General features: G+C 46.8%; 1 protein-coding gene across 1 annotated transcript in view; it reads left to right on the forward strand.

The window, feature by feature from the left end:
- LOC123770665 (uncharacterized) overlaps positions 1-21361 on the forward strand; it is a 149048-nt gene that overhangs the window by 8692 nt on the left and 118995 nt on the right. Inside the window, 1 exon segment of the mRNA XM_045762729.2 lies at positions 3249-3500. Within this exon segment, the coding sequence (XP_045618685.2) occupies positions 3249-3500 (252 nt within the window).

A 21361-nucleotide genomic window follows, 5' to 3' on the forward strand; every position in this document is an offset into this window, starting at 1 on the left:
CAAGAGGATTACTCTTCCCCTGGTAAGTCTCCAAGCGAGCCAGGATCTGGAGCAACAGCTGAACTGGGGGAAAGAGGTACAGGAACCCCCACCTCGACCAGTCCTGCCGGAAGGCATCGATACTGACAGTTGGGGAAGGGGGCCACATATACCGGAAGACGCTTCGACCATGCCGACGCGAAGAGGTCCACCTCCGGGCGCCCAAACGTCTGGCAGAGCCAACTGAATGAGTTGGTGTCGACCGTCCATTCCACGGACAGGGGAATGAACCGGGACAGGACGTCCGCCAGGACGCTAGACACCAACGTCCTGGGGGACGTGAATCGCCAGGAGAGCCGAACCCCAAGAACTCGCCAGACGAGTCACCCGAAGCGACCTGCGCCAAAGAGCCAAGGACCGAAGAGAACTCCTCCCAGTTCAGGCAATGAACTACTGGGGAGCAGTCCGAATGGAGCCGAATTGTCAATCCGCGGGCGACCCGAACCCTCCGCAGCACAAACCACACAGCCGCAAACTCCCGCACCGTGCTGTGGGCTTGACGGAAGGACGGACCCCACTGTCTCTGGCCGGCCTGGTGAGCACTGGTCACAAAGCCCCAGCCGAGAGATGAAGCATCTGTGAACACATCAAGCGAGGGCTCGGGTAGGCGCCAAGGCACTGAACCCTGAAAAACCCGAAGAGGAAACTGGTGACGCAGCAGCCGACACAAGGCCCTCGGGGGGACGAACCCAGTGATCGCGAGAGAGGCAGAAGGGACGTCCCTGAAGGAACTGGAACAGCCGACGAAGCCAAACTCGACCTGGCGGGTAGACCATCATCGCGAAGTTCAGGCTCCAGCACAAACCCTTGAGCAACCGCCAGGTGACCCGGGACCCCCCCCTCATAGAAACAGTCGCAAGCGGGACCACAGCCGTAGGAGAGACTCCAGAGGAAGAGACAAGGAAACGGTCCGAGAGTCCCACACAAGACCCAGCCACTGCTGAACCTGGGAGGGAACCAGATGGGACTTCCTCCAGTTCACCAAGAACCCAAACCCGGCGAGCTGGGAAAGAACCAAATCCCTGGCTAGCAGACAACAGGACTGGCTGTAAACCCAAACAAGCCAGTCGTTGAGGTAGGCCAACACCCAAACACCAAAGAGACGCAGACGGGCCACCACGACCCGTGTAAGGCGTGTGAACACACAAGATGCCAGGTTCAACTCGAAAGGGAGACAATGAAAGCAGTAACTTTGATGCCCCACAACAAAACCGAGCCAGGCCCTGAGCCCCGGATGAATCGGGACATGCCAATAAGCGTCCCAGAGGTCCAGGGACACCATCCAAGAACCCGGCTCCAACAGGAGTCGAACCTGGGACAGCGTAGCCATCCGAAAGGAGGGGCAATGAACCCAGGGGTTCAGACGAGACAAGTCCAGAATGATCCTCAGATCCGCACAGTCCTGTTTTGGGACTGGGAACAGATGGGAAACCCACCTGAGAGATGCCGTCGTTTTGACGACGCCCAAGCGAACCCACTCCAAGATGACTCAATGGAGCGCAGGAGAAGAGGCCTGCTCTGCTAGCCCAAAACCTCCCACAGGGGGAGGGGCCACCCAACGCCACCACAGGCTGAAGGAAATGACCTGAAACGCCCACAAATTGTGGGACCAGGCATGAGCGAATAGCGCAAGCTTTCTCCCCCCCCCCCCCATCGCCCTGTCAATGGGGCGAACCGCGAAAAGGCCGGCGCCCCCTTACGAGACCCAGAACCTCGCACAGAACGAACACTACGCCGACCAGACGAAGGTGGAGCTGAACCCAAAACTGGCACCTGAGGCCTACCACGACAAGAGTAAACCCGAGCCCTGGCACGACCCCTTCGGGAAGGCCCACCCTGGGACCCCCGGAGAACCAACAAGTCAGACATAGGATGGCAACTGCCCGAAGCAGCCTGAATATACTGCACCATGGCCGAAAGTCCAAAAAACAAAAGACTAAAAGGCGAAGACATCCTAAGAGCCAGGGCCCAGGCCAATTCCAAAGAGGCGGCAAGCACTGCCTGCCGACACGCAAGCTGGGAAGCATAAAACTGGGAAACCGCATCCCGCAAGATCGAAGCAAACAGCTTCAACAAGGCAGCTGACGCGCGAGCTGCCGAGCCTAAGGCACCAGACCCTGGAACGACCACGAGCTCTCCCACATCCTCCCCAAGCCAGTCAGAAGATAGCTCCAGGAGGGAAAAGAAGCGCAAGGCTGAAGCCAAGAGGGCCCCGGGCGTGCAAGTCCTCGGCCACCTGCACACCCGAAAGGAAACCTGCACATGGAGCTGCAGAATGCCAACATCCCGGGAAAGGGCAGGAGCAAACGAGTACTCATTGAGGTACTCAAGTTTGCCCCCCCAGGAAAACCTGAACCACCATCGAAGCCTCGCACCACTCAGGAGTGCGGGAACAACAGGAGTGCCAAGCCTCCAAAGCAAAGACAGGACAGTCCCAGAGCATCCCAGACGCTGCCTTAATCGACTGAGCTACGACATGGTCATCACGCAATTGTGATTTCTTTGTGTAATGAAGTAAGGGCGAAGAGGGACAATGGCCTATTGACATAGCTCGAGTGCATGGGGGGAGTTGCGTAAAACCCCGGTTTGTGCCTCGGAGAGGCTGCAGGATCCAGTAAGTTCGGTTTCAACTCCTTTTGACCATGTTGTAGCTCAGTCGAATAAGGCAACGTCTGGGATGCTCTCGGACGCAGGTTCAAATCCTCGTCACGCCCTTGTGGATTTGTTCATTTGATGCATAACGCAATTGTCATTTCTGTGTGTAATGGCATTTCATTACTTTCAACGCTGGATTTTTGCCGGACTTCCCCGTCCTATTGCGGCCAAAATATGCCACCTACAATTTTTTTCCCCCCATGATCAAGGGACACAAATAAACACTTTTATAAGACAAAACAAAATTTTTGAATTTTTGTATTTCTTGCGCACAGCAGTGTTGACGGCTGTTAAGGCTGTAGCAGCTTAAAGGTTAGAGGGCATACAATAGCTTACCCATTTGACTGGAACTTGCAATTTGTAATTATGATGTCATAATATTTTGTTACTTTAGTGATTTTGTCTTGTTCATATTTAGTATTGTATATATACAATATATGCATGGCTTAAAAGATTTTTTTTTAAACATATAGAGGAATTATTAGGGATAAAGAAACAGCTGTTGAGATGTGCAGGACTGAGGAAGCATATTTGTTTATTTTGTATTATTTCAGATGGTTTAGATGGTAGCGTGGGGGGCAGTGGTGGCAGCAGCACTGGGGGGATGACAACTATGTCTCATTGTCCCGATGCACCACCCAGTCCCGAACCTGCTACCAATGCCCCCTGTACCCCTGCATCATCTTGCTTCCTCACCCTCAGCCGTAATTGCATTGGGGCAAGCTCTAATGAATGTGTTACTGTTCGATGGAATTTGCCACAAGATCAAGTATCTCCGTCTGATTGGCTTGGCCTCTATTTAGCAGGTTAGTACAGTATCAGAATGTGATGTTAGATATTATCAGTTGCCCCAACTCCTTACTTCATCTTGACTTTTCCACTAGAAGGTGTTCACAGAATGAGTTTCTCCAGAATACTCAAGGACATTGTGCATTTTTCACTCATTCAAGCTCTCAAACCTCCCTTCCTTCCAGTCTTTCTTTCATTTAAGTTCTGTACTACAGTTGTCCATGTCCTCAGTTCACAACCAAGGACCCTGGGTTTTATCCACATGTGGGAAAGACACAGTTTGGGCATGTTTCCTTTCATCTGATTCATGTCACCTATTCACTTAGCAGTCAATAGGTTTCCTGGAGTTTGTAAATGTTTGTAGATTTCATCCTGGAAAAGGTCATCAGTAGTTGGCCTGGGGGAGGGGGTAAACCTCACATCCTTTGTGTCCCAAACTATGCAAACTATAAGGTGAACCGTATATTACTGCACTCTTCCCTGCCAACATATTGGCCGTCGGCCTCTGCTGCGTGATTCCTTTATGCCACCCTTGTTTACCCCTCTCATTAAACAATTTGCTGTATAGATAAATAAAACAATTTCCTACGGTATTATTGCCTTTCACGACCATCCACTGGATGGGTATGGGGTGCATAATAAGTGGTTAAACTAACTGAACTATTACAGTGGAACCTCGGTTGACGAATGCCTCTCTTTACAAGTTTCTCAGTTTACGAGTTCAATTTCTTCGTAAAATTTGTCTTGGTACAGTACGTATACAAGATTTGCCTCACTTGGCGAGTTTGTTGATACACATATGGGTCGACTGAGTGGCATGGGCCATCGCCCTTGAATTCTTGATGAAAAATGTAATTGTTTTATGCTTTTATATTTCTGAACATAAAAGTAATTATTATATATCATACCGTAAAGTTCAACCTAAGAAAATAGTTGTGAGTAGAGGTCGTAGAGGATGTCCTTTCTTCAATAAGAAAATGTATAAAGTATGGGAAGAACTGCAAGTTTTTCTGAACAGACTCGAGACTCGCCCAGATAAAGCTGTAGCAGGCCGTTGCATTGACTTTTTTAATGACAATGCGATGTCTCACTACAGTGTTAAAATGTAAGGAAAAATAAGTGTCTTCAGTATTAATCAACTCAAAGAATGAAACAGAATAAACCATTAGGGATTGGCGTAGCAAAATTACCTACTACCTCTTGTGCTCTTAAGAAAATCTAATATTTTAAGTAAAGGCACATTGGTAAAAAGTACGGCAACATCAAAACTATCTATTATTTTTTTCTGTGGGGTCCTTTGTTCCTAACTTTCTCAATAAAACCCAGAGAATAAATAATATATGTTACTGGGAATTTACCTAAAATATTCGCTAGCCAAATAACCTAGTTATTTTTGAGGGGCTTTTAAGCTAGAAATGATAGGCCTAAGAGGGCAGCCTTCCTTTTGGATTTCTGTGTGGAGCCCCGTCGGCTCCCTGAAGCTATCTGAACTGATATGTGCTATGTTATTTGGGCACAGGGTTTTTGGAGGTCGAACAGGGATCTGGCTGCTCACTACCTTGTCAATGTTCCTGGGCCTAGTCAGGCCTGTGTTGCATTGGGTTGGAGGTTGCAGCCAGTTCTCTCAACTTGTCACTCCGTTACTTGTGAAGTAACGGAGCGACAAGTCCGACACTTCAGTTATCACTCTGCGTTGAGGAGTGAAAGCCGACCGCTTCCCAGGGTAAGTCCCTCTTGTTTTGTCTTTGGGTAAGTAGCTCCGGGGAGCCAAAGGGGCTCCCTCCAGAAAACCAGCGTTGAATGTAATGAAATGCCAGTTTCTTGGTAAGATCCGGAGGCTCCCCAGAATCCATCCCTCCCTCCCGGTCAGCATTTTTTTTTTACAGCTTTTGACATCCATCATCGGAACTGCTGGGTAGATAGCTGTCACAGGTGTCTGGGGCTCCACCTTCCCTCTCCTGAGGAGGGGTAGGGGGGGGGGGTTCTGCAGATAATGGCACGGTGACATCATGCTCTTTTGCGCATTTTCATTTGGGGAGTCCTGTTCACTAGTTCGGCTTTCGGTAGCAATATTTTTACCAGAATAGGGTTTGTTTTGGGGCGATTACCTTTCTGGGCGTCTGACCTGGTCGATGGCAGACATAGAATGCTTCCAACCACATGGGGGTTTATATAAACCATTGCTCCTCGTGCCTCTCTGAGGGGGCCAGGTTCTCACTCGTGGTCCCTAGTAGGCCTAGAACTCCATGCACATTGACTGATGCTAGGATCTAATACATTCATATCAGCACGGTTAGCTCCTGGGAGCCTCTGGGTCTCACCCAGAAACTGGCGTTTCATTACATTCAACGCTGGTTTTTTCATGTATTGATTCTCGACTTTCTTGCATACTGCACTCTTGTCAAACTCATTTCATACTCATTTCATACTCATTTGCAATTCCTTTTCACTCCCTGCAAATAATTCATCATCTGCATACGACCATTATTCCCATTGCAATTCTCTTCTATTCCCACTCTAGATGTTCTTGTCTTGACACCTTTAAATGAACTATACATATGTATATTGAAAGACCTAGGAGACATTACACAAACCTGTGTTTTGATCACCCTAGCATTAAAATCCTCTCCTATTTGTATCCATTTATTTTCATTGGTCTGCTATTCGCATAAAAGGGTTTTACTGCTCTTAACCTCTGTGATGCGCCATGTTTATTGGGAAATTTCCCATGTGGGGAAAATCAAGTACTAGTATTCGCAAAAAAAAAAAAAAAATTCTTTGTAAAATTATACATTCCCTTTCCTGAACATATACATGTAAAAAAATATAAATTTCCACTTACTTTGGCTGTGGGGTTGTGGAAAAAGTCGTATGTGACGTCATCATGGGCCGGTTGCCCGTGCACGAAGCTCCCAGATGCGCTCGCGTGGGCCATTCAAGCCCTGCGAGTTGCCACAAATATATTTACAAATAATATTTCTATGTATTTTTAATGCTTTATAATGATTTTTTTGTGTAAAGTATCTGATGCATATATATATGTCCTTTACAATATTTATACAGTAGAACGTTCATAATGTTCCATGAAACTCTGATACATGTGTCAGTAATGTGTCATAAATGTTTATTGTTGCAATATTATTTGTTCAAAATTCACTAAAATTATAATACTGTATGTACAGTCTCACACTACACAGTAACATGCTGTGACATACTGTAACACACTCAATACTTCGGAAATGAGTGACAGTCAACGAAGCATTCCATGGTACACTGTGTGACTTTACTCTCGATGCACCAGGTACAAACAGATTTTCACTTCTTGTTTCTTCGTTCTGTGTGCTTGCAAATAATGCACTCATGTACACCCTTGGCTTTAGTACCTGTAGGTGGTATGTAGCCAAGCTTGTGAAGTGTAAAGTAGTCTTGGAAAAAGTATAGGAAAAGATTGCTTTGTAAAGTATTCTGGAAGAGATTCAGCCATTCTGGAGGAGATTCAGCTATTCTTGAAAATATCTATGGAAAACACCACCATGGAAGCCACTAACACTGTTCGTTCAAGTTCAAGTATGTTTATCGAGATTAGCAAGAAATACATCTCAAAGGGATAGAGTAGCTTAGGCTGTTTCTACTCCCCTACACTGTTCATCTATGCTACTTGTATCAGAAGCTCATATTTTCTGGATTCATCACTGAATCCAGAAAAAGATTCATCGATGTATCATCTATAAAAATTGGAGATAACACAAGTTAACATAGGTGGCGCTCAGCTACAACTGTGTATGCTCGCTGTATTGTCCTCATCAGTGTTGTATCATTTGCATTTGATCCTTGCATTAGGTCCATATTGTGCCTAGCTTCATCAATATCACGACCCTTATGTTCTTCAAACAATAGAGTATGAATTTCACTGAAAGAGCAATCTTTCAACGCCGCATTGGACAGGTGTTTAGGAGGCATAGGCGCATGCGCCACCCATGGTTGCTCTCTCGGAACTGAGCCAGCCAGCAGCCCTAGGACATTCTGTTAATTGTTTCCAAGATGGCTGCCTCTCACTGGAAGTCCATTTGGACTCGCTAAAAGTCCATTTTGTACACAACCTACCACGTGCGTTTTGGATGGGTACGAAATTTTAAAAAGGTGTTTTCTCGACTCTCACAGTTTCCCACCGACTGAGTTTTCTCGGCCGCCGCAGTCCTCCCACTCCATTTATCTTTTAAATATCCCAGGATGCTTAATTATCAATCCAGTCTTAAGCTTTATCTAAATCTATAAAGGCAGCATTCATCTTTCTCCCAATTGCTAAAAACTTAAAGAAAGTTTATAAAAAAAAATATTAAGAAACCACATAAGCCCATGCTTCTCTGGTCTAAACTCTCTAAAAGGCATGCAGGTTTTCAAGTGACTCCCAAGTATAATTTAGGCAGTCTCAACTGATGATAAAGTTGTCCCAGGATGCGTCTCCAACGAGGTAGTCAGAATGCAGCCAAGCAGGAAAAAGCTCGTGGGGAATAAGACTATAGATTACATATCTTTCATATAAGGAACTATATTCATATAAGGAATTATCATGTGAGGAACCTAGTGAAACTGCAAGCAAGAGATGCAATCCTATCTCAGCTCAGTTGAAACCTACTCCTGGAGATCCCTCCTACTTCATGAGACCATAATATGCATCAATAGGAATAAACTTTATTCATTAACAACTTTAGGCAACAATCATACAAGGAACAGGATGAGCCCATAGCCAACTGTGTGCCAGAGCCTTCATGTGATCAGTTGACCTGATCTACCAGGTATCAACCTGTTGAGTGAATTAGTTCCAGGTGCGAGTCAACCTAGGAATGAATGATCGCTGATGAAATGATGTTCTTCAGAAAGGGAATTCCAGCATGAGACTGTTGAAGGTTAAGAGCCTAGTGAGCTTAGAGACCAGTTACATGACTAATGAGAGCAATAGTGAGAGAGAATGCAGAAATGACAATGGCAGTTCAAACTACTCAGATGACCCCAAAACAGAGGGAGCCACGGCAAGGACAGGAATAAACAACAGTAAATATTTTAAATATTTGCAAATATTATGCAAAAGTAATGTGCAAATATGGGCCTAAAGGCACAAAACACACATTCATGCATCCCGAAAATGTCAAAACATGTTGGGGAGGGGTACATGTCGTTTTGGGACAGAGTACAGATACATACTTCCACCCAAAACTATGTAAACTTTCAGTTAATGAGAAAAAATGTCATGATCTTCAATGTCCAGATTTCCATGTGAGAGGTACATGGCGCTATAGAAGAGAGGAGATCCAGTATAGTAACTCTGGGAATTTGTTAGAGGCAAGCAGAAACAGAGTAGAACATACAAGAGAGAGGAACAGGCAGACAGAAACATTGCAGGAGTACGGATGGGAAGGGAGAAATGCACAGGACTGGACTACTTCGTCATCAGGCACTCTTATAGTACATTCCCCCCAACCCCACAGAAACTACCACACTTTCCAACACCAGTATCACTACCAAAACTGGACGAACCATGTCCAAAACAGCACACCCTGGTACGGGGTGGAGAGGGAGAAGAACTACCAAAACCCACCAGAAGTGATGCGCAATATGGAAAATCATTCATATTTGCAAACATACAAGGCCAAGAGTCAAAATCAAGAAATAAAGTTAAGTTCATATATGGCTTTCTAGAGTGTCAAATTCAATAATTGGGGCATTCATGGAAACCCATATAAAAGATTACACGGATAGTAAAATCTGGATTCCAAATTATAATTCACTGTATATAGATGTGATAGAGAAATTAGGTTAAATGGAGGAGTAGGTTTGTATATTAAAAAGGAACTGGTTTGTACAGAGCTCTTGAACTTAACCAATGAGGTGGTAGAGGTTCTTGGAATCAAGGTGGATAAAATATAAACGTAATTATTATTCTAATATACAACCCACCAAAGGTAATGGTTGGTGAATTCACAGAGCAGATGTACAAAATAGAGAATATCCTTGATAACCTAGCAAACTCAGTACTAGATATTATCTTCCTTGGAGACAATCTACCAAGTATAAGATGGAGAATGACAAACAATAATAATATAGTAGGAAACCAACCTGGAAATAACCAACTGCAGGAACTCAGGAACTACTGAGATTCTGTGACAAATTCTTGCTCAACCAACAGATTACAAATCAACTATGAACAAAAACACAATAGACCTGATATCCACAAACAATGATGAACTAATCAGACACATTACAATCTCAGCTACTACATACTCAGACCACAAACTCATTGAAGTTCAAACTAACATTAATACTGGTAGTAGGTCCAAGTGGATCAACAACCGAGAAGGGTTTATTCAATCAATTAAATTTCAACACTAAGAGGATCGACTGGGAAAAAATAAATATAGACCTTGTATATCCTAACATTCAATAGGAGACGGTTGTAAGTGACAAAACTACCACAGAGGTAATAGGCCAACTGACATTTGAAACATACAAAAATCTGCTTGAAGCATGTGTCTGTGAGGAGGGTTGGAAAGAGGACCACTCTAGAAAGAGAACGCAGATGACTGTACAGGAGAAGGAAAAAATCATGGAAATGCTTAAACAGACACGACTATCACTACAAAGAAAAATACTTATATCTAAACAGGGAGATCAAAGAAATAGACCAGCCGCTGAAGCGATCATACGAGTCTGAGGAAATGGAATTAAAACAGAAAGCTATACAAGAGATAAAGAAAAATCCAAAATATTTGTTCACATGTGTAAAATCAAAATAAAAAACCTCCAACAGTAATGACTTTAACTTACAACTGAAGGTTCGTACACCGAAGAGGAGAGAGGCAGAAAGGTACTTTTAGAAAGGTATAGCGGACGAATGTAAAACAGATCCAGGCCTTTTTCTATAAATTCATTAAAAGCAAGCTAAAGTAAAGCAAGTAAAGGATAAAATCCAGAGATTGAGAATGGGGTACAGGATTATTGATAATGAAAAAAGAAATGTGTGAAATTCTAAATGAACAGTTCCAAAGTGTGTTTGTAAAAAATGAGGATTTCAGAGAGCTGGACCCAATACCAATTCCAGAACACACCATAGAACACATAGAGGTATCTCAAGACAAAGTGAGGAAAATTACTCAAGGCACTAGGAAGAAATAAAGCAGTTGAACCTGATGGAGTTTCATCTTGGGTGCTGCAAGAATGTACAACTAAGCTGAGCATTCCACTCAAATTAATATTTCAGACATCGTTGTGCACAGGAATCTTAGCAGATATATGGAAAAAGGTAAACATAGTACCAGTCTATAAAATGGTAGACGAGAAGAACCTCTAAATTATAAACCCCTATCATTAACAAGCGTGGTAGTCAAAATAGTAGAGACAATAGTTAAAGACAAAGTGTTGAACACCTAGAGAGTAGCGACATAATATTGGACAGACAGTATGGGTTTCGAACAGGATGATTCTGTGTAACAAATTATCTTCGTTTTTATGATAATGCCTCAGAGATTCTACAGGAACGAGGTGGTGGGGTTGACTGTATCTGAACCTAAAACAGGCTTTTGACAGAGTCCCATACAAGACGCTGTTCTGGAAACTGGAACATAATGGATGGGTGACAGGGAGACTCCTGACATGGATAAAAATGTTTAGAACTCAATCAGAAGCATTGTATCTGACTGGAGGAGTGTTACTGGCAAAGTACCACAGGGTTCAGTTCTTGCACCAGTAATGTATAATCGTCTACATAAACAATCTACGAGAAGGAATAAAGAATTATATGAACATGTTTGCAGACGATGCTAAGATACTGGGGAAGATAGGAGACAGATGAGTGTCATGCCCTTCAAATTGATCTAGATAAAATAAGTACTTGGAGCGTCAAGTGGCAAATGGAATTCAATGTGAATAAAGACCATGTTATTGAATGTGGAATCGCAGAAAACAGACCACACACAACTTACAAATTATGTGGAAAGGAATTAAAGAACTCAAATAAAGAACAAGATCTAGGATGGTTTTGGATAGTAAACTGTCACTAGATGAACACATAAGAACATTGTGAGGGGAGCGTACGTGTTACTTTCCAACTTCAGACTTGCTCTTAATTATATGGATGGTGAAATACTAAAGAAACTGTTCATGCCTTTTGTGGAACCAAAATTGGAATATGCAGCAGTTGTATGGTGCCCAAATCTCAAGAATCACATAAACAAACTGAAGAAGGTGCAAAGGTATGCTGAAAATGGCTTCAGGAACTGAAAAACAAGAGATAACTCATGAAACCCCTCTCCAGGTATGCTCTGGGTAGTGTTACAGGTGTCAAATACTGGCTGTCCACAGAGTTGGGCCAAGTGCAGAATTTTGAGAATGTTGTCCTTGTACTTAACATTAACCACTTATTTTATAAAGATAAAAAAAACTGATTTTCGCGTTTCATTCACAGGGGGGGAATGTCCCAATAAACGCAGTGCATCACAGTGATTAAAACCACAAATGTCACAATGGTATTGCAGGCTCTGATGTTCAGACCATTCCCAACAGACTTGGTCAAGACTAGAGATGAGCCTTCTTGCACAGCTCTCCACATTGTCCAAAAGTTTGATGAATGATGGGGGGTCAGGCGATCCAGGAAAAGGGTGCATACTCCTTCATCGGGGTGCAACCATATTGTCGATCACAGTATGGTGTCTCCCTCTCTTGTAACGTATCAGATATTAAAAGAAGGAAAGAAAGAATGAAGAAAACAAATAGGGTGATGGAGATAGAGAGAGGGAAGGGAGGGAGGTAGGAAGAGTGGTCAGGAGAAAGGGGAAGTTTTGAATAAGAGAACATGGGAGGAGAAGGAAAGAGGTAGAAAGGAGGAAAGTGTTAGAAAGTAAAGTAGAGAAAATGCTACCACCATTCATTCAATAGTTAGCTATAAGACAAAGAATGAAACTTGTCTGCACAACAATATTATCTGACGTTAACACGTGTAAACTGTAAGCATGTACAATTCAGAGTGCTCTCCACTCTAGCTTTCATTATATCATAGGAAATCCATGATCTAGGGACCACAATTAAAGGCAATTTAAAAAGTAAGTTAATCAATTATATATTTTCCATTGTATATTCACTCATACGGGTATCATAATTCAACCATACCACCTGATATTCAAATGTCAACATTAAACACAATTTGAGTCACCACACAAGAAATTGATAGCAACTACAACTTACTGCCCTTGAACATCACAAACACATAAGTTGGAAAACACAGTATATGACAACCTTACAGTTCACTCGCCAAAGTCTCTCTGGTGAGGTGGCACGGCGGACAGCATCCCTCACCCGGCCTGGGACAGGCTTAGTCTGGCTGTGGGAACTTCTCGACAAGCGATCTATCTATCGCTGTCCTGTGCAGTGTCTCAAATGTACAGTTCCACAGGTATTTATGAGGGAACCAGGCGCTAAGCCCTGGCCATCTTCCTACCTCACCTAGACAGTGGCTTCTTCGAAGGACACAACATAGCCAACCATCTGCAATTGTCATCTTAGCAGGTAACTAGGTCACCTCATACGACCTGACCCCTACTCAACCTGTTCGTATGTGAAATATTAAATAAAAAACGTTTATTTTCTCACAAATACAGACAGACAGACAGACAGAGGCAAGAGGTACTGAACTACAGGCCAGTGTCCTTGACTTGTATACCATGCAAGGTGATGGAGAAGATCGTGAGAAAAAACCTGGTATCACATCTGGAAAGAAGGGACTTCGTGACAAATTGCCAACATGGGTTCAGGGAGGGTAAATCTTGCCTGACTGGCTTAATAGAATTCTATGACCAGGTGACAAAGATTAAGCAAGAAAGAGAGGGCTGGGCGGACTGCATTTTCTTGGATTGTCGGAAAGCCTTTGACACAGTACCGCATAAGAGGCTGGTACATAAGCTGGAGAGACAGGCAGGTGTAGCTGGTAAGGTGCTCCAGTGGATAAGGAAGTACCTAAGCAATAGTAAGCAGAGAGTTACGGTGAGGGGTGAGACCTCCGATTGGTGTGAAGTCACCAGTGGAGTCCCACAGTGCTCTGTACTCGGTCCTATCTTGTTTCTGATATATGTAAATGATCTCCCAGAGGGTATAGATTTATTTCTCTCAATGTTTGCGGACGATGCCAAAATTATGAGAATGATTAAGACAAAAGAGGACTGCTTGAGGCTTCAAGTAGACCTAAACAAGGTGAAGGAATGGTCGAACAAATGGTTGTTAGAGTTTAACCCAACCAAATGTAATGTAATGAAGATAGGTGTAGGGAGCAGGAGGCCAGATACAAGGTATCATCTAGGAGAGGAAATTCTTCAGGAGCCAGAGAAAGAAAAAGACTTGGGGGTTGATATCACGCCAGACCTGTCTCCTGCAGCCCATATCAAGAGGATAACATCAGCGGCATATGCCAGGCTGGCCAACATAAGAACGGCATTCAGAAACTTGTGTAAAGAATCTTTCAGAACTTTGTATACCACATATGTCAGGCCAATCCTAGAGTATGCAGCCCCAGCATGGAGTCCATATCTAGTCAAGGATAAGACTAAACTGGAAAAGGTTTAAAGGTTTGCCACCAGACTAGTACCCAAGCCGAGAGGTATGAGCTACGAGGAGAGACTACGGGAATTAAACCTCACTTCGCTGGAAGACAGAAGAGTTAGGGGGGACATGATCACCACATTCAAGATTCTGAAGGGGATTGATAGGGTAGATAAAGACAGTCTATTTAACACAAGGGGAACACGCACAAGGGGACATAGGTGGAAACTGAGTGCCCAAATGAGCCACAGAGATATTAGAAAGAACTTTTTTTGTGTCAGAGTGGTTGACAAATGGAATGCATTAGGAAGTGATGTGGTGGAGGCTGACTCCATACACAGTTTCAAGTGTAGATATGATAGAGCCCAATAGGCTCAGGAACCTGTACACCTGTTGATTGACAGTTGAGAGGCGGGACCAAAGAGCCAGAGCTCAACCCCCGCAAACACAACTAGGTGAGTACACACACACACACACACACACACACACACACACACACACACACACACTCACTCTCTCTCACACTCTCTCACACTCTCTCTCTCACACTCTCTCTCTCACACTCTCTCTCTCTCACACTCTCTCTCTCTCTCTCACTCTCTCTCTCTCTCACTCTCTCTCTCTCACTCTCTCTCACTCTCTCTCCCTCCCCCCACCCTCCCACACACACACACACACACGCGTGAGAGATGAAGACAGGGAGGGTGGAGATGAGTCACGATGGGACTGGTAAGCAAGGTCGCCCACAACAGGTGGCGGGCGTATGGAGAACTGGCGGGCCAATAGCAGCTCCACGCCCCCTCCCAGTCCTCACCACACTCACTCCTGGCCCATGGTGTTTGTGGCATGTTGGCCACTGTGGGTGGGGTGTTGGCCACGGTGGGTGGGGTGTTGGCCACGGTGGGTGGGGTGTTGGCCACGGTGGGTGGGGTGTTGGCCACTGTGGGTGGGGTGTTGGCCACGGTGGGTGTGACGATGGCCACGGTGGGTGTGGTGTTGGCCACGGTGGGTGTGGTGTTGGCCACGGTGGGTGGGGTGTTGGCCACTGTGGGTGTGACGATGGCCACGGTGGGTGTGGTGTTGGCCACGGTGGGTGTGACGATGGCCACGGTGGGTGTGGTGTTGGCCACGGTGGGTGTGGTGTTGGCCACGGTGGGTGTGGTGTTGGCCACGGTGGGTGTGGTGTTGGCCACGGTGGGTGGGGTGTTGGCCACTGTGGGTGTGACGATGGCCACGGTGGGTGTGGTGTTGGCCACGGTGGGTGTGACGATGGCCACGGTGGGTGTGGTGTTGGCCACGGTGGGTGTGGTGTTGGCCACGGTGGGTGGGGTGTTGGCCACTGTGGGTGTGACGATGGCCACGGTGGGTGTGGTGTTGGCCACGGTGGGTGGGGTGTTGGCCACTGTGGGTGTGACGATGGCCACGGTGGGTGTGGTGTTGGCCACGGTGGGTGTGGTGTTGGCCACGGTGGGTGGGGTGTTGGCCACGGTGGGTGTGACGATGGCCACGGTGGGTGTGGTGTTGGCCACGGTGGGTGTGGTGTTGGCCACAGTGGGTGGGGTGTTGGCCACGGTGGGTGTGGTGTTGGCCACGGTGGGTGGGGTGTTGGCCACGGTGGGTGTGACGATGGCCACGGTGGGTGTGGTGTTGGCCACGGTGGGTGTGGTGTTGGCCACGGTGGGTGGGGTGTTGGCCACGGTGGGTGTGACGATGGCCACGGTGGGTGTGGTGTTGGCCACGGTGGGTGTGGTGTTGGCCACGGTGGGTGTGGTGTTGGCCACGGTGGGTGGGGTGTTGGCCACGGTGGGTGTGACGATGGCCACGGTGGGTGGGGTGTTGGCCACGGTGGGTGTGACGATGGCCACGGTGGGTGGGACGCTGGAGTCTTCTAAGATACACTTCCCTCTACTCCTAATATCATAACATAAACTATGAAATAACATAAGAGATGTGACCTAATGACGTGTTGGTGTCAAGTCGTATCTATAAATTATACTCCACTGTTTTAATACATCACAAATTATTTTTGTCTTTATAATTATTGCATTTGAGTTATTTTTAATGATAATTAGGTATCACTGCTAAAATTATCTTACAGTATTTTGTTTATACTCAAGTGTTCTTCCTCGTGGTTTAACTCTATGGTACTTAAAGAGGACCTTTACTGCCACAGCCACTGGTCGAGCAGAGAGTCGGGCACCTCCTGGAATGTCCACATTTTGACCATCTCAAATCTGGCTTTCCCACTGTCCCATTGAGTAATTCCATAATGACTTTCTTGAGATTTCCACTCATATCTGGAGATCACCTGTCCTAGTGGTTTGAAACTTATAATTACATATTTTGAGTCATAACACATGAAATTATGTAAGTGGAACTGTAGGGTCCCACGAGCAAGTATATTTGTCACTTTGTGCAGTATCTTGAACAAATTTAACTTTTGACAACCTCAACACGTACGTATTATTGTAAACAACCTCAACACGTACGTATTATTGTAAACAACCTCAACACGTACGTATTATTGTAAACAAACCTCAACACGTACGTATTATTGTAAACAACCTCAACACGTACGTATTATTGTAAACAACCTCAACACGTACGTATTATTGTAAACAAACCTCAACACGTACGTATTATTGTAAACAACCTCAACACGTACGTATTATTGTAAACAAACCTCAACACGTACGTATTATTGTAAACAAACCTCAACACGTACGTATTATTGTAAACAAACCTCAACACGTACGTATTATTGTAAACAAACCTCAACGCGTACGTATTATTGTAAACAAACCTCAACACGTACGTATTATTGTAAACAACCGCAACATGTATTATCGTAAACAACTATAACACGTATGTATCATCATAAACAACTATAACACGTATGTATCATCGTAAACAACCACAACATGTATCATTGTAAACAAACAACACGTATAAGCCGGCCCGAGGCCAGGTTTCACTTGTGAGAGTTTGGTCCACCAGACTGTTGCTTGGAGCGGCCCGCAGGCCCACATACCCACCACAGCCTGGTTGGTCCAGCACTCCTTGAAGAAATCTATCTAGTTTCCTCTTGAAGATGTTCACGGTTGTTCCGGCAATATTTCTTATGCTCGCTGGGAGGGTGTTGAACAACCGCGGACCTCTGATGTTTATAGTGTTCTCTGATTGTGCCTATGGCACCTCTGCTCTTCACTGGTTCTATTCTGCATTTTCTTCCATATCGTTCACTCCAGTACGTTGTTATTTTTACTGTGTAGATTAGGGACCTATCCCTCCAGTATTTTCCATGTGTATATTATTTGGTATCTCTCTCGTCTCCTTTCTAATAAGTACATTTGGAGAGCTTTGAGACGATCCCAATAATTTAGGTGCTTTATCGCATCCGTGTGTGTAGGGCGAAATGTGAAGGGGCGAGTCCAGAGACTTCTATCACACCACTTGGCAGAAGGAAGAAGGGTGGACAGGAAGTGGAAGGGTGACAGGAAAAGTCCTCCCTTGAACGTTAGAATAGTGGAAGGGTGACAGGAAAAGTCCCCTGGAACGTTAGAATAGTGGAAGGGTGACAGGAAAAGTCCCCTGGAACGTTAGAATAGTGGAAGGGTGACAGGAAAAGTCCCCTGGAACGTTCCAGTAGTGGAAGGGTGACAGGAAAAGTCCCCCCTGGAACGTTCCAGTAGTGGAAGGGTGATAGGAAAAGTTCTCTGGAACGTTCCAGTAGTGGAAGGGTGACAGGAAAAGTTCCCTGGAACGTTCCAGTAGTGGAAGGGTGACAGGAAAAGTCCCCCTGGAACGTTCCAGTAGTGGAAGGGTGACAGGAAAAGTCCCCCTGGAACGTTCCAGTAGTGGAAGGGTGACAGGAAAAGTTCCCTGGAACGTTCCAGTAGTAGAAGGGTGACAGGAAAAGTCCCCCTGGAACGTTCCAGTAGTGGAAGGGTGACAGGAAAAGTCCCCTGGAATGTTAGAATAGTGGAAGGGTGACAGGAAAAGTCCCCTGGAACGTTCCAGTAGTGGAAGGGTGACAGGAAAAGTCCCCCCTGGAACGTTCCAGTAGTGGAAGGGTGACAGGAAAAGTTCCCCGAAGAGCGTCCCGGCAGTGAAGGGGTGGGAAGAAGGGACCATTGTTCCAGGTGAGACAGTAAGCAAGCCCTGGAGACTTGCAGGGGTGGAGGGGCGGCAGGATGAGGCCCAGGATCATTCCAGCGGTTACAAGTGACCCGAGAAGCCGACATTGTGTGCTAGAGAGAGACTGCTGTTTATGAAGTGACTTAACTTGTGGTCGTTGATGACCTGAGGCGAGAGGTCTGGCGCTCAAGTGCCATCAGCAGGAATGATCCCGTACATAAAGCCAACCAAACCCTCATACACTTAAACAAAGCCTAACCTAACCTAATCTCAGTTGAGAGGCGGGACCAAAGAGCCAGAGCTCAACTCCCGCAAGCACGACTAAGCGAGTTCACGTATGCAAGTATAGACAAAATATAAACCTACTGTAATGTTCGCGGTCAATGTGGAACATTAAAGAGCATGATTTTACTTGCAAATAAGCGAATTTCACAAGGAAATAAGGCCAACATAGATGGCGGGTGATGCCAAGGAGCAGTAGACAATATGAACGCCTCGTTGACTTAGTCTGGCGTCACCCAACACCTATTTTGGTCTTATTGTGTTATGAGACAACTTTATTTTAGATATTTCATTTTCTATATTCAGCATCAACATTATAGTAAGCAAATATGTTGCATTTCTTATTTAGGTGCCTGTAAGAGGCTTTTGGGTAATTGAAGGAAGCTGAATGGACGGAAGAGGTGTGCCAGTGTAAGGCACACAGTGTAAGGTACACAGATGTGCCCGTGAAAGGAGAACTTAGCACGGGGCGCGTCTCAGGGGTGTTGAGACAAGGGGCATGACCAAGAATGAGCCAAGAATGACACTGCTGACGAACACCGTCACACATGTATAACCCGCTGATGAAATAACCATTATTGTTCACTTTTTGTATAATTCTGACCGTGATTGGAGAGACTGTGATGGAAATAAAAAAGCTTCCAGCTGTGATGTTTAGCAGTGAAATTTGAGGGGTTGAGAGATGGGAGTTTACTGTGGTAATGAGAGGTAATGAGACGTTTGTCGCTAATCCCAGTGTTGTTGTCGACGCCGCAACACCCGCCACCTTGGTGGTGTTGATTGGTGGATGTGATTACTGTTATGGCGTCTTGTGTTGTAATGTGTAAGTCAAGAGGGCGGGTGGAGTAGATGTATACAAGTAGAATAAGAGCGGTAGAAGCAAGAGTAGATAACTGGTAACGTCATTAGTGACAGTAGCAGTAATATGAGCAGTTATATCATTGTTTATTATAGTTGTGGTTGTGGTGGAGGAGAGCCACAGCTGTGAGTGGAATAGTTAAGTGGCCAGCTAGGTGATGACGTCAGGCTTAGCTTACCTGCACTCCCGGAACTCTGCCACCACCACTACCACCACCCTCCCTAGCACCTGCCACCACCACCACTACCACCCTCCCTAGCACCTGCCACCACCACCACTACCACCCTCCCTAGCACCTGCCACCACCACCACCCTCCCTAGCACCTGCCACCACCACCCTCCCTAGCACCTGCCACCACCACCACTACCACCCTCCCTAGCCCCTGCCACCACCACCACCCTCCCTAGCACCTGCCACCACCACCACTACCACCCTCCCTAGCCCCTGCCACCACCACCACCCTCCCTAGCCCCTGCCACCACCACCACTACCACCCTCCCTAGCACCTGCCACCACCACCACTACCACCCTCCCTAGCACCTGCCACCACCACCACTCTCCCTAGCACCTGCCACCACCACCACTACCACCCTCCCTAGCACCTGCCACCACCACCCTCCCTAGCACCTGCCACCACCACCACCCTCCCTAGCACCTGCCACCACCACCCTCCCTAGCACCTGCCACCACCACTACCACCACCCTCCCTAGCACCTGCCACCACCACTACCACCACCCTCCCTAGCACCTGCCACCACCACTACCACCACCCTCCCTAGCACCTGCCACCACCACCACTACCACCCTCCCTAGCACCTGCCACCACCACCCTCCCTAGCACCTGCCACCACCACCACCCTCCCTAGCACCTGCCACCACCACCCTCCCTAGCACCTGCCACCACCACCCTCCCTAGCACCTGCCACCACCACCACTACCACCACCCTCCCTAGCACCTGCCACCACCACCACTACCACCACCCTCCCTAGCACCTGCCACCACCACCACTACCACCACCCTCCCTAGCGCCTGCCACCACCACCACTATTACCCTCCCTAGCACTTGCCACCACCACCACTACTACCACCCTCCCTAGCACCTGCCACCACCACCCTCCCTAGCACCTGCCACCACCACCCTTCCTAGCACCTGCCACCACCCTCCCTAGCACCTGCCACCACCACCCTTCCTAGCACCTGCCACCACCACCACCCTCCCTAGCACCTGCCACCACTACCACCCTCCCTAGCACCTGCCACCACCACCACCCTCCCTAGCACCTGCCACCACCACCACCCTCCCTAGCACCTGCCACCACCACCACCCTCCCTAGCACCTGCCACCACCACCACCCTCCCTAGCACCTGCCACCACCACCACCCTCCCTTGCACCTGCCACCACCACTACCACCACCCTCCCTAGCACCTGCCACCACCACTACCACCCTCCCTAGCACCTGCCACCACCACCCTTCCTAGCACCTGCCGCCACCACCACTACTACCACCCTCCCAAGCACCTGCCACCACCACCCTCCCTAGCACCTGCCACCACCACTACTACCACCCTCCCTAGCACCTGCCACCACCACCACTACTCAGTAAAATAACAACGTACTGGAGTGAACGATATGGAAGAAAATGCAGAATAGAACCAGTGAAGAGCAGAGGTGCCATAGGCACAATCAGAGAACACTGTATAAACATCAGAGGTCCGCGGTTGTTCAACATCCTCCCAGCGACTATAAGAAATATTGCCGGAACAACCGTGGACATCTTCAAGAGAAAACTAGACTGTTTTCTAAGAGAAGTTCCGGATCAGCCGGGCTGTGGTGGATATGTGGGCCTGCGGGCCGCTCCAAGCAACAGCCTGGTGGACCAAACTCTCACAAGTCAAGCCTGGCCTCGGGCCGGGCTTGGGAAGTAGAAGAACTGCATGAAGCAGGTATCAAGCAGGAGTGGAGGGAGATGACGGGAGGGGATGGTGTAAGGGGGAGTGAGTAATGGTACACGACGC

This window comes from Procambarus clarkii, chromosome 56, assembly GCF_040958095.1.
Source record: "Procambarus clarkii isolate CNS0578487 chromosome 56, FALCON_Pclarkii_2.0, whole genome shotgun sequence".
In the NCBI taxonomy this organism is placed as follows: domain Eukaryota; kingdom Metazoa; phylum Arthropoda; class Malacostraca; order Decapoda; family Cambaridae; genus Procambarus; species Procambarus clarkii.